General features: G+C 40.3%; 1 protein-coding gene across 1 annotated transcript in view; it reads right to left on the bottom strand.

Annotated features, from left to right (window-relative positions):
* Positions 1–3,831: 3,831 nt before the first annotated feature.
* The window catches only part of CHORDC1 (cysteine and histidine rich domain containing 1), a 76,615-nt gene continuing 63,521 nt past the window's right edge, over positions 3,832–16,925 (bottom strand). Inside the window, exons 10-11 of the mRNA XM_069204014.1 lie at positions 11,419–11,481; positions 3,832–4,848 (exon numbers count right to left, since the gene is read on the bottom strand). Coding sequence (XP_069060115.1) covers positions 4,690–4,848; positions 11,419–11,481 — 222 coding nt within the window. The 3' untranslated portion in view covers positions 3,832–4,689. The remainder of the gene's footprint in view (positions 4,849–11,418; positions 11,482–16,925) is intronic.

Consider the following 16,925-nt stretch of genomic DNA (forward strand, 5'->3'; position numbering starts at 1 on the left):
AAAAAGGAAACCGCACTTTATGATTTGTGGAGTGCAGCTGAACACGAAGATGAAGCACATTGCACATATCCTTTAAATCTAACTAATTAGTCTATCAATCCTAGTTTACAGGGAAACACAAGATTGTTGCAGTGTACGTTTCCCACCTTGATGCGTGCTAGGGTGCCACCCAACCCTATGTGCTGTGATGTCTCATAAGACTATCAGATCGTTGGTAACTCCGCCTCTAGCTGTAGGGAGCATTTAGCTGCAAAGGACAAGGAGTATTTACTGCAGCTGCAAGGCATGACTTTGGACTGGATTGCCTCAGCACTCACAGGAGAAGGGAAAACATGGCCCTTATAAAGGACCAATTCAATCACGGTGAGGAGAGTTGTGGGAATGGAAGCATCAACCACTCACATATACTACCATTCTAAACCAAAAGACCTTTTTAAGATAGGTACTATTTTAAATTGTGTTTTCTCAAAAGTGGTCAGTTTAATCTGTATGGCGAGTGTCCTGGTTTTATAACTTTCTTTTATGCTACAACTTTCCACCTAATTTTCGTACAGAAGAGCTGGGAAGGGGGACATTTACTTTATTGTTAAGGTAATGAAATCTCAAAGGGGCTGCCGGACTGGTAGAATGACTTAATTTATCTACAAAGACTGCATTATCATACAGCTGACACATTTCATCATAAGCATTCAAATAACACTACATTAAATTCAATTTCTGGACAAGGAAAAATTGTGTTATATTAAACATGTATACCCAGCCAGAGAAAAAAAAGTAAAAGAGAACAAATTAATTAATGGTTGAGCTCCGATTAAGGAACCTCAATGATAAATTCTTAGAAACTAGAGGTTTCAACTTAAAATTAATCTATTAAAGATTAGGAAAAAAGAGAAGTTGACTAACAAATGATTCTTGTTCTTTTCTGATTTAAAGTTTCCCAATACAAAGATCTGAGTCAGGTAAACCAGATCAGCTACATTTTCTGAACAGCCTCTGGAAGGTAAAGTGCATCATGATAACCCTATAAAGAAGTAGACTCAGATCCAAGGGTCACTCTGTCATTCAGAATTGTATATTCATTGAAACAGCTCTTTCAATTTTGTCAAATATTGGGCTTTTAAAAAGAACAGGAAGCCACTACTTTCCACAGATAATCAGCTGTAACATAGTAATGAAGGCAAATCCCAGGAGAAGATGCCTGTAAGTATAAGACAAGAAGGATCAAAGCATGTTCGTTGGCTCCCAAGGGTACCAATTGGTTCGCCAGTTCTTGAAATGAAGTCACAAATTGTACCTTAAACTGGGAATTGACTAAAGGAATTGTTTTCATTCTTTCAATAGGAAAATGGGTTGAAATAGTGACAGACCTCGTAGACTACGACGGGACAGCAGCAGCATCTCACCTGACACCCACAAATATTATTGCTGAGAGAAGAGGGCGTCACAATTCTTTTTTTTTTCTTCTTTTTTTTAACAAATTCATAGGATCCATAGGCAAAAATTAGAAGGCTATGAGAGCTGAATAAGATTCCAAACTCCTAAGAAATTGAGGCAATGATTGCCTTAATGAGAAAGTGACATGCTAGACAGCAATGAGAAGAAACGAAGAGGTATAGATATACCTTTCAATTTGCACTATGGGCTTATAGTTTGTGAATAATATGCTCAACACGGTGGAACAGCTTTTTTGGATCACAAGATTCATCAATGGCAACACACCACAAGGTACAGGGAAAGACAATTTTATTATGCATTCTTGTGATAAGATCAGAGAGATTATATTTCTTTACTACTTCACCATAGGTAGCCCTACGGTGGTGTGAAAAACTATCAAAGTATTGTATGCATCCGGGAACTCATCAGAAGGGAATTCTGCCAATATAAATGAGAGAAAATCTATCTCCAAGCAGAGGTCTTGCTAACGGTCTAAGGTTGTATATTAGAAGTCTGCGGTGCAGTAGAATCAGTCAAAGATGTTTAGCCTGAGGATGTTATTATGAGTTCATCTAAGAGCTGCCACAAACAAGCACTTCATGGATGTCACAGTATTTTCAGTATGTTTGTTCCACAAATACCTGTTGCCAGAGGGGTAATTCTGTTTGTGTGAAATATATTGGGGGGGAGGGGAAGGGTATAATTGGGTAATTAACGTTTGGGGAATGGAAATCTAGACAAATTCAGAAAGTGATTCTTATTCCACGTAGCTTTCATAAAAAAAAAAAAAGGAATTGCACACCTGACTTTTAAATTTTGGGAAAATGCCTGGCATCTGCTTGGATCAGTTACTGAAAAAAAGAAGTAATGAGACATGGGCGAATAGTATGAATGAAAACCCAAAACCTTCATAAAGTGGAGCCGAAGGCAGGGCCCTTTCACTCTCAGCAGTACTATTAGGTCTGGAAAGCAGAGAAAAGGTACTTAGTCTCTGTGGGAATCTAGTTTTTTGCATGAAGGAGCGGTGCAGGTTACAGGAACATAAAAAAAAACAGTTTAGAACAGCAATGCAAGGAAAAGTGTGATTAATGTGTAGCACCAATAGGTCTTCCCTTGGAAAATTAAAATGTATACACATTTCCAGCATGATTTTGGCATTAGGTCAGAATATACAGATCTTCTGAAGAGTTAACATAGAGCAGCTCTGGTGTTCTTTCAAGACCCCCCCCATTGGATAATGAATGACATCTGGGAAAAAGACATCAAGCTTTGGAGCCTGACAAAAAAAGGCTTTTATTGGTAAAAGATATCAGGGACCTCGCAATTTCGACTAGTGCAGTTTTCTACTCCCAAAATGATAAATTAATTAAATGTGTTTTGGATCCGTTTCTTAGAGAGAACACACACCTTGCATTCAACATCTAGGTCAGTGGTTCCCGATGGGGTCCACGAAGCCTCATCAGGGGGTCCACAAAGCCTCATCAGGGGGTCCGCGACTGCTTAGAAAATTAAATAACATTAACAGACTAATAAAGTGTATATAAATAAGTTGGCTTAATGTACAACTGAAAATGTTAAAACGTACAGTAAATGTCAAGGAGGCTAAAAATGAAATTGGTATCCCGAGCATGATTTGTGGGAGCAGTGCAGGTGCATCAAAAAGTATAAAGTATGGACAATGTGTGGCTTCAGTTGTATTTAGAAAAGCTCCAACCTTCCCATTAAAATTACATGCTCTATTTTGTATTCATACTTGTTTGGAAATTAAATGTGTTTTCATTTGTGTATGTGCTTCATGAATGCTTGTTTCTGCATTTTTTGGAGTATTGTTTTGTGTTTTAAATCATCGTCAATGTTTAGTCCAGGGTACCCAGCTTCCAGTAATGACAGTCGGAGTGGGTGGTGGGAGGTTTAGGACCTACCCTAGGGGTGAAATATATGTGACGAAAAGGAAGGTTTAGGCTTGGAAAAAGGTTTTTTTTTGCCTGGTCGAAACTTCAGCTTAAACCCGACTTGATCAGGCCAAAACACATTGCTGGATATTAAAAAATGACTCAGCTCTATGAATGCAGATCTATGACATACCACACAAAACAGGAATGGCATCCAACACATTGCACGAACAGAGTTATGAGTTTTGGACTGCATTTTGGGAGAATGTAGTAATCCCACTATCTCACAGCTATGACTAATTAAAGTGTGTATGATTAAGGAATTCACAATAGAGTAAGTATTGTTCCCTGAACCGATATTACTTACAAACAAAACTACCAATTAGCATTGAATTGTGAGGCAGGGCTAACAACAACACTGTTGTTTTTCTATAAGAACAATTAACATTCGATAAAAGAAACTATTACATAAGCTAACATTTTAAGTTGGAAGCAAGTCAAGCTGTTCTAGAAACTGAATAATTTAATATTTTTTTTTTGTTGAATGCTAAAAACCGATACAACTTGGTCCAATGAATGACGTGACAAGAGTGCCAAAAACACAAACCATGTATGCCATGCAGATTTTAAAAAAAAAGCTAATTATTAAGCTAATTGAATGCACTGCAAAACCATGTTCCACAGAAGTAATCTAGAAAAAGCAGAGAACGGCTTTCGAAAATGAGCCACAGGGGAAAATGAATACTCAATTGCAATATTAGAAGTCTGCCTTTCTTTAGCCACAAACTGTACATGTTGTGCTGCTAGTTAACAGTGGGAAAATGAACTCAAATAGAATATACAATTAACGAAAAAGTACTAGGAACCACTCTGTATCTTGTTGAACATGGTGGCATTTGAATGACCGCCCCTTCCTCCCCACCCACAACGTGACATTTACTTCAGTCTGATGTTAATAATCACATCTCTCCAGCAAGTATAATACTCTGACCTCAGATGTAGTAAAATTATTTGCCTTTAGAAACTAATTACAACGGTTTGTCTCACAAAAGTATGTAATTCATACGCCATAGATAATGTGAGCAACAGTGCCTGCATGCAGATCCACGAACTGAGAATTGGTCACATGCTTATTTTTGGTAAAAATATTCTGTTAGTTTAATATGTACATACTTTTAGTTAATCACATCGATGATGCAGGCAACACTGTGAATAAATATTTTACAAAAAGATTTGAGAATTCTACTTTAAGCAAATTATTTCAATATTCAAAAAGAAAATATCTGTTTTCTCAAGTAAGAAATCATACATCATATGTCTATTCTACTTGATCTTACACAGAATCAAAACACAAGAGCCCTTTTCATTGTTGTTCATCAACAATTAAATCACTTTGTTTTTCCTCTGCTACAGGAGGCACTGGCAGGTCCAGCCTGGCCCATGTCATGGGTTCAGATTTTCTCAGCGTGACTTCAATCTTTGTAGCAGTCATAGTTACATTACTTCTGTTCACATCAATTACCTGAAGTAAAAAAGATCAAACGTATGTTCCAATTAGTTCAAGAAAATAATCTTCTGTCATTTCACTAATTTGAAATGTATCATTGTTGAGATCGTAAAAGAAATAAGTATACACAGCTTAGTGCCATACTTATTGAAAGAAAATTTCTAAAAATGATTTGTGCCAAGCAGGAATGGGCATACCATTGTGGGATGTTCTATGGCTACCAAAAAAATCAAGGCCTGAGAATGCTTATGCCAACGAAATTCTAAACACAATCATGAAAACATGGCACAGAACTGACACTAAGCTAGAGCTTACGACTTAACCCTCCCCATTCACACTGATGCATCTGAACCCAGACTTTACTCCCACAAACAAAGGGACAGCCTTCCATAGATGGAGAGAAGGTGACTGCCTTAATCAGAGACAAATGCAGAAGGTAGTGTGTAATCCTTCCTACAGTGTAAAGCCGAATTCAAGACTGCTGAAATAGATAGACTAACCTTTATGGTACTACGCCATTGGGCGTCACACCCAAAAGTGAATAGAGCAACTAAACAGCTAACATCTTTTGAGAAATACATAAAAACGTGTCCCGGAAACAAAGGTTGGTTGCTAACATTTACAAAAATCTGAAAACTAGCGAAAAACAGACACACTGGGCTTGGGGAAAGACATTGTGGACAGAGAATGGGCACAACTTTGGGAAGATATAAATAAGTAACACAAGAATGTGGAGCACAGAACAAAAAGACAAACTGATGTGCCTCTGGTACTTAACATAACATCGGGTCAAATAGATCTACCAAAACGTACAAGAGTGCTGGAGATGATTTTATAGGGAGAGGAAACTCCCTCCATGTATGGCGGTCCTACGGTGGGTACTTCTGGAAGGAAATTCTCTCCTGGAACAAACAAATACCGGGCTACACAGTCGCTGAGGACCTGGCATTGATTCTTCAGGGATTAATGGGCCCCAGAACACGAGGCATGAATAAAAGGACTAACATCTTGAACAGCCGCAAAGCAACTCAGCTGCAGGGGGGAAAAGATAGAAGCCCATACAATATCTCACTGGGATCTGAAACTTTAGAGTGTACTATCTAGGGAAACAATAATGTCGAATTTGGATAATCAATGCGATACGTTTCAGAGAATAAGGCAACCTCTGGTCGACCACCTGTTGGAGCCGGAGACAAGTCTGGCTAGGCTCCAAATAATTTCTCTATTAGACTTGAACTATATATATCGATCATTCTACTATTACAATTACAGCAGGTTGGAGCAACAAGTGAGATGAATGGTCGGCCTTCACAATGATCCTAATTAACAAGTCTTGAATAGGGGGATGAGTTAAAGGTAAACGTTTGTGAGAAGAATGTCGGAGACCTGCTGACTGTATAGGACGAAGTACCCATGTCTTTACCCTTTACCGTGATTGGTTCCCAATGTAAAATTGTTTAAAACAAAAACATAGTTGTGTCCTGAAAGTGAGACCTGGTTTCTGCCTAGATGACTACCTGAGCCAAACACACGAATCCTACCTTCCCATGACAGTTAAGAAAAAGTAATTTGAAAGTTACTTGCCTTTAACCATGGCTCTCCTTCACAGGTATCTACTTCCTATTTGTGAATGTTAGTTTTCCATGCAGGATCAGGAACATATTAAAAAATGGGAATCATGGTTAAAAAAAAAAAATAAAAAAAAAATAAACCTACATTTCCATACCCCTTTAACTTCTTATCTTCCATTTTCACCTAAGCTGTTACTGCATCTTCAGTTTTATTTTTTTAGATATTTGACTATATGAATTATTCTCATACTTTCACAGCGATTAGTGAATGCTCTGAATGCCAATAAAATGTGTAATTGTCTTCTCTGGAGCTTATTTTCCTTAGTTATTATATTCCTTTAAGTTTGTTATTTTTGGTTTTGAAAAATGTTTATGAAGCTGGCTGAATGAAAAAAGAAAATAGACAAGGTTTCTCTTTTCTAATTAAAACCACATACACAGGCAGCTTAGGCACTTACAACTCTGTCTTTATGACTGCCAGCTCTGTTAAAACCTACAATGTCCTGCATCGTCCAGAAAGACTTATCAATTCTTTAAATACACATAATGGGCTTGAGCCTCATGGTGACGTTAGGGGGCGCACGAACAGTGGTGCATCATAGCTGATGCGTCACTTTCTTGTAAATATGCCCCTTAGTGTCAAGTTGTTGGAGAATGTCTATGGAGTGCTTGCATTGCACTGGTTCAAAACAGGAGTAAACGACAATGAAAAGGAGAAAAAAAAAAAAAAAAGGAGTATTCAAGAAGGAGCACAAATTATACTGAAATTATCTGGAAACGTTTAGGGACTACTTATGTCCAGTTTATTAAGTATTCGGAGTGTGCACTTCTGATCAGTATTTCTTTTCTGAGTACGTGGTATCAGGTTTCTTCTTCTAGTCTAGCTCTGAATGTGTGGTCTGCTGGTATTCTTGTTTAGGCAAAGTTGCCTGGTCACATATTTTGAGTGTAGGCTGGTGACTGGTAACAATCCACTGAGCATCTGGATGATCTGTTTCTACTGCTTATGTGCTTGGTGTACATAACTGAACCTTTAGCCCAGCAATTAGACTTGGCATCACTGAACAAGAAGTGATTTGTGTCTCAATTTGTAGGAGTCCAAATATAGAATATTTTTACTGGTACCGATTCATGCAAGGAGTGAATAAGCATAAACAGGAGGTATATTTTGAGCATCAGCTGATTAGTGTTAGTGGTAAGAAGATGCTTCTGAACGTGCTACATTGGTGCATGTTTTCAGGACAGAGTATAGGGAAATAACAGAAATGTGGTGTCCCAAACTGTAAGAGACAGCCATGGAGTACTGTGACTGACACTGATGCATGCAAGGAGTGAATGAGCATGAGGCAGGAGACAGACATATCACAAAAGAAAGCCTCATGACATGTAGCAATTAAAAAACGAGTGCAAGAGAGAGTAAGCAGCATTGACATGCATGGAAGACAGCTGCCTCCTGCCAAGGTGACCGTAGCCATCAATGCACTCATCTGACAAACCACTTATACATCCATACTTGCACTTATCTTTCTCCCAGCCATATGTGTATTTATTCACTCACCCATTCATCATCCATCCATTTAAATTTGCACTCAATAATCCACCCATTTACTCCTCCATTCATTCAATTACTCTTTGACACATTGTTACATTCGCCCACTTAAAAGTTCAGACAACCACAGAAAGAAAAGAACCAATGAATGAAGAAGCACTTTCCTTAAAATAAAATCTAGACTTACTGGCTTTGCCAATGCCTGTTACTATTTTGAGCTCCTTTCACAGACACTGCGCGAGAATCTGAAGATACCCACAATGAAGAACTTGTATTATAATAAATAACCCTTCTGTGATGTGAGGTTCATTATCATTCATCGACATCAGGATAGATTAGTGACCAGTCCTTCAATATAAATAGCGAGTTGGGATAGAGAAAAACAAGTATTAAATTCCAGAGGGCAGGATGTTTTTCTCAGATATTTGTCTTATCTGGATCCGTAATGGGGTCTATGTCAAATTGTGAGACCCACGTCACATGCGGCATGCTGCAGTGAGCGTGGATGATTACTGAAGAAAGGGGCAAGTGAAATATGTAACTGATATGAAATCACACATCAGACCGGAGAAGCACACAGCTACATTATCTCGGCAAAAGCTATGAGAGATTCCTCAAGGGGCACTGTTAATTTCATCGACCTTCAATGCTGCCGTTGAGGCATTCAGGAAAGCTAACCATGCTGAACAACCTAGCTATAAGCAGGGTCTCAAAAAGACGACACCATTATTTTGTTAAATCTAAATTGGCTACCTATCTAGTCAAGGTCTCTTAGTTGAGAACGATCAAGTTATCTCTGAGACTACATTACTTAGTCTAACAAATACTATATCATTGTCAATATGCGAATATCACTGGGCTATAGAGGCTGGAGGCACTGGGGTGCGTGACTGACTGACAGACAGACAGACACTATGTGGGTCTGAATTCTGGGGCAAGTGTTGATCCATTATGGATGCCCTCAGTTTAAAATGGCACAAGATGGAGGAGGAGGAGAACAGGACGGCGGCATCCTCAGATTGTGGAAGCCTGAATTCCTGTGGCTGGAGGGAGGAAATTCAGACCCTGGCGTGAAAGAGGATGGAGACAGCTTCAGTTTGAAATTCAAAGAGGGCCTTATTAGCAAATAGCTGGTGATTAGTTCTGCCTCAGCACTACCACTTAGTAGATGGTAGGAGTAATACTGCAATTTTTATTTTTCATGGTGAGAAAGGTTATAGACATGGTCCGTCCTTTTGTCTGTTAGAATATGGCTTTAGGAAAGCTGAAGACCGGTGCAGAGAACTCACTTCACTGCACCCCTATTTTGAATACTCCTGCTTAGAGCCAGCCCGGGTGCTGCCTGCTGTGAGAACCATCACTTCATGCAAACAATGTGTTTGTGAACGGCCGGAAAATTACATCTGAAAGAGTACCAACTCAAACCATTTCTGTAACCCTTAGAGTGTGGATCAACATCCCCAGTCTGAAAAATGTATATAAAAGTGGGAACCAAACAACTCCAGTTCCAAATTCATCTTGACCAAGGAAGGAAGTGCTCCGTAGAGTACTGTGTGACCAGGCTGGTGTCTGCCTGACAATTAGTTAGCCAAAGGTAAGGGGATATCACTTGAAGCATGCACTTCCAGCTGCAGGACATAGGAGGTGGCCTACAGTGAGTAGACACCTGCCTGCTGAAAGATGGAGGGACTATGCCTGGACCTGCAGAAGGAGATAATGTCCAGAAAGAGAAGCCCAGTGTGCTCCCACTGAAGGGTGCGCCCTGAGAAAACAGACTATCACAGGCAGCTAAGTGTAACAAGAAGTGAGTTTAGGGGTTTCTCGGGCTCTCTGAGCAGACTTTTGCAGAAACAAGCATGTCTGTGGCAACCATCCACCCACTGTGAGCCCAAAAGACTGGTACTTCCGCTACTGAGAGGAGTTGCTGCTGAAGTGAAAATCCTAATTGACTCAGAGTTCGCAAATGCCAAAGTCACACCATTACAGACAGAGGAGGCAGCCATTGCTGTTAAGTAGGCCTGCTCCTCTGACTTCATTATGCAGTCCTTGTTCCAACATACATGTGGTCGCAACTGTAGCACTGGCAGACGTGAAGCTGGTGCTGCGAGTTTTGGTCCACAAACTGCACCCACAGCAAGCACCCCTAGAACTGCATCACCACCAGCAGAGAAAAGCAAGGCTCAGTGTCCATTTGGACACAAAAGACTAGGAGGTGCAAACAAGTCTGTGGGGGGACTTGAGACCTTTTGCTAAGTAAAAACAAAAAAACAAACAGGCTTTAACTCAGTCCTGCTTTTGATCAGTGGGGCATTTGAAGTAATCAATGATATGCGCACAGTATACTTGAGGCCGTAGTCATGAGATATCTTTTATAATTGGGACAGACTACCAAAAAGAGGCTGGGGGCCTAGTGCCTTACTGAAAATGGGAACTGCAACCATGTACTTGGTATTCTTATTGACTGAGCAGTATTTAGTTATGTTGTGACATTTAAGGACTTTCTTTTAACTAAAAGATAAGCACCGAGCTGGGCAATATGGTGTCAGGTTGACTCTGGAGTTCTCAGCTCTTGCCCCTCCATACTACCTCTTCGAAAAGTTCTGGCTGCAAGTGCAACAAGACTGTACTACCCTGTACCCCACCTCCACCCCCAGCAGCCCAGTGGGGTCTGAAAGTTTTCAAGTACCTTAGAGGATGAACGGTGCATGATAAGAAATCACGTTCCTGCCAAACACATTTAAAGAATGAATACAAAGATGATTCATAAACAGCCTCAATGAAGATGGCAAACACCACAGAGTCCAGACATGATGAGCCTTTTAATGAAGGAAATGGTGAGTCACTTCTCTAACTACTAACAGATCAAAACCATTTTCCCTTTTAAAGGTGTTGCCACCACAATCAACACAGCTATGCCTTTGGAAACAATCTGTTGGTAGGATTACAGGTAAAATGGTAGAACATTAGATTGGAAGTGATTTTTGCCTAATCTAAATCTGGTGTTTCGATGTGAAATACATATCCTGTAGGTCTTTGAAGTACCTCCAATCTGCTTTGTGAGCTTTATAAGTAAACTTGGTAAAGGGCAAGCATTCCACCTTTTGCAAATCTTGTTTGTAGACTTTATGTAGAGTAGGAGTACTACTGCTGCTGCCTCATCTTTTGAAACAGAAAACAACAAGAAAAAGATTCCCTTTCAATTTCGACATTTAGTGACTGGCATGACCGGATCCATTCCCCAAGCGGCTGTCAGATAGTGGTGACTCTGGATGGCGAGCACACTCCTTTCGTGTGCCAAAATTTACTTGGTGATGCCAAGTGGCTAAAATAATATTTCTTAACAGAGGATGGACTGGGTATTAAATTGTACTGGACTATGTAGCCATGATAACAGGGTTTAATGAATACAAAATACGCCATTGTGTGATTTGGCTTGTTTTACCAAGTGGATAACAAATAACTTACCCCCCACAACTTTACTTTCTGATGAAATTCCTTTTCTCCATCAAATATAATATGGATTGTTACCTAAAATAAAAGTCAGAAATGTGTTAAACAATCATTGTGTGATTTGTTGACACATAAAATACAAAAAACATACTGAAGACTGTTGCAATTATTCCGTTTTATTAACAAGTTATTTTGTACAGTGGGTTACTAGTTAACTATTTAAGTGCTAAAGAAATTCAGAGAAGTATGAAATAAGCAGAGGCGTGAGGAGATGGCAAATTCGAAATCTGGTAGATCAGTGGTTCCCAACCTTTTGATTCCTGTGGACCCCCACTTTAACATTAATGGAACCCAGTGACCCCCACTGAATCATCATTGGAATCCAGGGACCCCCGCCTGAGTCATTATTGGAAGCAGGGGACCTAATTTCTTAATATTTGTTAAAAAAATTTAATTTTCTTGGCAGTCGCGGACACCCTGAGAAGGTTTCGCGGACCCCCAGGGGTCCCCTGACCACAGGTTGGGAACCTCTGTGGTAGATCACTGATCAACTGTCCTAGCACATATAATGTAGTTCAGTGAATTAGGGGTGGCGCTACATACATGATTATAATAATAATGATTATAAAAGTTTACAATCCTTTTTTGGCTGGCTGTGCACTGTCGAACTGCCACTGCAAAACAGCTTTTACTTTAAGTCTTATCATCTAAATGGCACATGCCCTTTGCCTTGTACAGGAACATAGGCAGAAAGCCAAAGCAACTCTTACAATCTTTGGGAATAGGAGAAGGGTCTGTGCTGGTAGTCATTGGTGGGAAGTCGGTCAGCAGAAGTTAATGGGACCTTGCAAACATGACCACTGTGTAATCCCCACCTGCATATCACAGCGTCCAAGAAGCGCTCCTTACTCCGGCACTCTTATTGCTCATTTCCATCGTGTGAAATGCATTCCTCATTAACTGTACCATTATGTTCCTGAGGTCCTCCCTCCAAATCCCTGACCATATTAAGATACAGCCTCTTAGGATTGAAATGATTTCAGAGAACACTGTTTACATTTGGATTCTTAATGGTCTTTAGGAAGTACAAATATACTTATTGTGAAACACACTGATTGGATTAGCTTAATTTACAAAAGCCATTAACTGGCGAGCTATAACTATAATTGTATTAACCTCTTTCCATTTATTAGAGCCACAAAATATCGTTAATTTAGAAAATCCACTGCCTTGTAGAACACTCTTGAAGTAATGCTTTTCACAGAAGTCAGGATGTGCCCACACTCATTTTTTTCAATGTAACTGAAGTACCTCAACTGCAACCGCACGCTCACCAATATTCAACAATAACAGCCATAGAAGGGTTGAAGGCAACATATTTTATCTACACTATGAAGTCCAGGCTCTTCAATCAACACTGAGCCACAGGGTTGAGCCTAAGCAACATTCACTGGTGCAGGTTTAAAGGTGTAATAAACATATTTGAATCATATATGTAGAGCAGGCCTATTTACTTGTTGCCTGCATTGGCGAGTGGTCTAGACCCTAAAACTCTACCCAAGTTATGTATGTGGCTCCTTTTGCTACATTCCTTCTGTATTAAACCAACACACGTATATAATTGGTATATGGTACTGTGAGTCAATGGAGTGTGCGGATTGTAAGATTATTTTAGCAGAATCCTTTGTGGATTGCCACCGACTAAATGGCTAATAAGATGGAGGGTGGTTAACTGTCAGACTGGCATTGAGGCTTTTGTGAAGCAACAGTCTCTGCAGTGTGGGACCATATAGACCCACTACCTACAGAAGTGACTGTTGAGCGGAGTCCTGCTTTTTGTCCCTTTCTGGAGCATTCCAATAAGTTAGGAATAAAGGTTTGGGGAGGTGGGTACAGTGGTTTCATTTGTAGGGCAGCATTAAATTTGCAGGTCATAGCCTCCCTTTTGTTGCCCCAAAGGTGCTGCTCCCGAAAGGTTGATAGCTGTACGGTGTGCGAGCTTCACTTTGTAATAATTTTGTGTGCTTTTTTCTGGAGCACTCCCATCGTACATCCCTTGCTGCTAAACTATCACCTGAATATAAAGACTGTCTGTTCTTCAGAAAAGGGATAGACAGTGTGGGGGAGCCACCCAAACTAGGTGCAGAACAAAGAATGGATAATCAACTCCCATATCTGGAGAAGTAATACAAGACAGACAGGATTGAACCAGATAGATTATTTCAGGATTTCGTATGCATGGAGTGCATAGGTGGCACTCCACAAAGCATCAGGGCAACTTCCAAGACCTAGGACTGGTGTCACTGACAGTCAGGTTCTTAGAAAGGTGACATTACCGGAAGACGTCTGTAACTATTTGCTGAAGACGGGCTGTGGTCTGCTTTGGAAAGACGTCTGTCTGGCCTGCAGTGAGAGGGGTGTGGAGATCACCTCTGTAGGAGGAAGCTCAACCGCAGCAGCCTGGCAAGGGGGATTCACAGAAGATGAAGACTGAACTTTACAAAGCCAACTTTGCCTGCATATGATTCATCTGCAATGCCTGGAGCTGAGGAAGTGCCTGGCCACTAATGTGCATGCCCTCCAACTACCGGGATGGACCTATAAAGTTGCAGTCCTTTTTTCTTCTCAGAATTAAAAGCATTGAACTGGAAACTGTTAATTGTTATTGTGTTCATTGTTGAGTTTCAAGTCTCTATGCCCACACCTCAAATAAGCCTTTGACTGCTTGCCTACCACCATGAGGGTCAGGTTATAAAGGGGTGTACTCAAGTTATGAATGAGGTCAGGACCCAGGACATCAATAGTATAAGAATGCAACCCCAACTCTTGAGGCCCAGCAACTCCATGTGTGCCCCAGTACATTCTCCGATGCCTAGTATCTGTTAAGCAAGGAGTGTACAACACAGCTTCCTTGGTACCAGTTCAATTTGAGAGGGTAGGGATGGGCATTGTCGATACCTTGGATCGTCCTAATACATCAAGCTACAAGTACATTCTTATTGAGTTAACCTTCATTGAGGCAGTCTCCCTCAGAAGTACTTGTGGTGATCTTTGGATTATTGGGAATCTGCACCATGATTGTTTTTCTGAAAGCGGTTCCCCAAACGGGACAAGCCGTAGAGACTGTTGTTTCTCTTCCTCAACACATGGTCTGGTTGATCCTTTTAACAAAAAGCTCAGAAGCATATCTGGTACTCTAGAAGCCCACTAGGGTGGAAGTGGAAATCCTTCTACTCCACTGGCTTTTTGACTAACAAGAGGTGCCACACAATGGTGGAGCCTTCAGTCCTTGCCAGTTTATATTGCCCATACTCTTTCCGGGCGTCATGCCTGTGTTAAGGTGGGTTGGGAAAGCAACCCAAGGTCTACCACAGGTGATGCAATAGACCACATGCTGGACTTCCATAAAAAGAGGACCATCAAGCAAAAAACAAGGTTCATCAAAAAAGTAGTACGACCAAAGGAAGTTGGATAAGGATTATGAAACCATTAAAGCTTCACACTTAGGAGATCAATACGTGGACTGCCTTCTTGAAGATTAATGTGGTCAACTACTACGATGGCTTTGGTAACATAAGAGCAGTCTTCTGTTTGCCACATGAGACGACTCAAGCCTTATCACCAACAGGTGGAGACTGCAGACATCCTTGCTTACAGGCAAAAGGAGGTGAGAGCTGAGGAGAATCTAACTAACTTCACCCTTTTGACACCCAAGGAAAGAGAGGAGACTAAGTGCCTGATCCAGTACTTCTTTAGACTGCTTCCCCTAATCACTGATCTTATGCAGAGGTGCAGCTGAAATATCGACACAGGCAACAATAAGCTTGTCAACCTGAAGACACATCAAATGTCAGAAAAAAGTACAGAACACATGAAGATGATCATCACCAAGATGCTGGCACTGGGGACCATTGAGCTCTTGTAAAGTGCACACCCCAGTAGTACCCTGCTGAACCCAAGGATGATGCACCTCAGCTTCTTTGTACATTACAGAAGCCTCAATGTGCTCATCCAAGAATGATGCATATTGCCTTTGTCGAGCTAACAAGTTCTCTGTGGGTGGCAACTAAATCACCAAGTGTTTTGAGACGCTATGGAGAAACTGGACAGGCTCTATCTATTACATAGGGACAAATAGGAAATTAAGAAATAAAAACATGTTTTAGGCTTTTCCCAAAATAACACAAAGATTGAATAGAGCTAAAACAGAGACAGTTCTCCCATCAAATCTTGCTTTCTTGTACAAAGGGACAGAAATCCATTACTATCAGCAAACTGTAGGTTCCTCTGTGGTGTAGGTCACCCCATCCAATTGTTGTCGTGCTTTACTAAATAGGGCCTTGTGAATCAAAAAGAGAATCTTAAAACAAGAGTTGTCCTTTAGTACAAACTCAATTAAACGTTTTTGCATAGGAGGGTGCTTTAGTAAATCTGGCAGCCCTACAAAAATGTCTAGTGGCATGATTTTGGGTGATTGAAATCATTTTGACTAAGCCCTTGCTGATCTGAAAAGAGAGGGACTAACAATTGGCTGCCTTCTGCAATATCACATGGCAACTACAAACAGCATCCTTCCTCTCGTAGATATTGGAAAATAGAGAAGTATTTTTTGATGATAACAGCCAACTACAAATGTTTTGCAGTGCATGTTCTGCATCAAATTTTACACTCTGGCTCTTTATCGCCTGACTTGGAGAGACAAATGTACATCTTCTTTGTCAAAAAGTTGCGTTCCAGAGGGCTACACTTTTACCAAACACCAACATGTCAATTGTTTTGGCATTTAGAACTAGCCAATTTTCCATAAACTACTTCCTCATCCTCTGTAAACCCAGTTATACCATCATTGTTGATTCCGTTATTACATTCAAAATTAAGATGTATTTCATAGGTATAAACCTGAAGGCCCAAAGAGTGGTTGGACGGCCAAAGGTGCAACAAAGTTGTAGAAGGTATGGTAAACGTGCAGAGTCCTGGTGGACACCACATTCCTGGTGCTGAACGCTGTAAAGTACAAATGATGCATTGAGACAACCAAAATGGACTAAGTAGCCTGAACTCTTTTACTCTAGTAATCATGGTGCCATGAACAAATGCCAGTGAAATGTCTAATCAAGTCAAGACAGACTCGTAACCAAACTGCGTTGTCTAAAGTATCCTTGCTGTCCAGAAAAGAGCAAAGCACTAAGCACCAGGAATACGTAACCAGAAATGTTGCTTTGAGTACACATTCAATGACGTTTCTAGACAATGAAATTTGAATAATATTCTAGTTTACTCTAACCATACCAGTACAGCAGATACACCAACATCTTTAGAAAGCAAACAAAAAGAGGTATTATCCATAGTAATATTTTCTAAGCTCCTAAGTAAATTTCTATTACATTTGTGCTTTTACAGCAGAACCCTAAGAAGTTAATTACTCAGAATATTCACTTAGGTTCAGGAACAGGTGAAAATAGGGAACTTTTGCAGGTAGAAACATGAAATGGGTATGAGGCAAACTTTTTTTTTTTAAAGAA

The sequence above is a fragment of the Pleurodeles waltl genome, chromosome 8, assembly GCF_031143425.1.
Source record: "Pleurodeles waltl isolate 20211129_DDA chromosome 8, aPleWal1.hap1.20221129, whole genome shotgun sequence".
NCBI lineage: Eukaryota > Metazoa > Chordata > Amphibia > Caudata > Salamandridae > Pleurodeles > Pleurodeles waltl.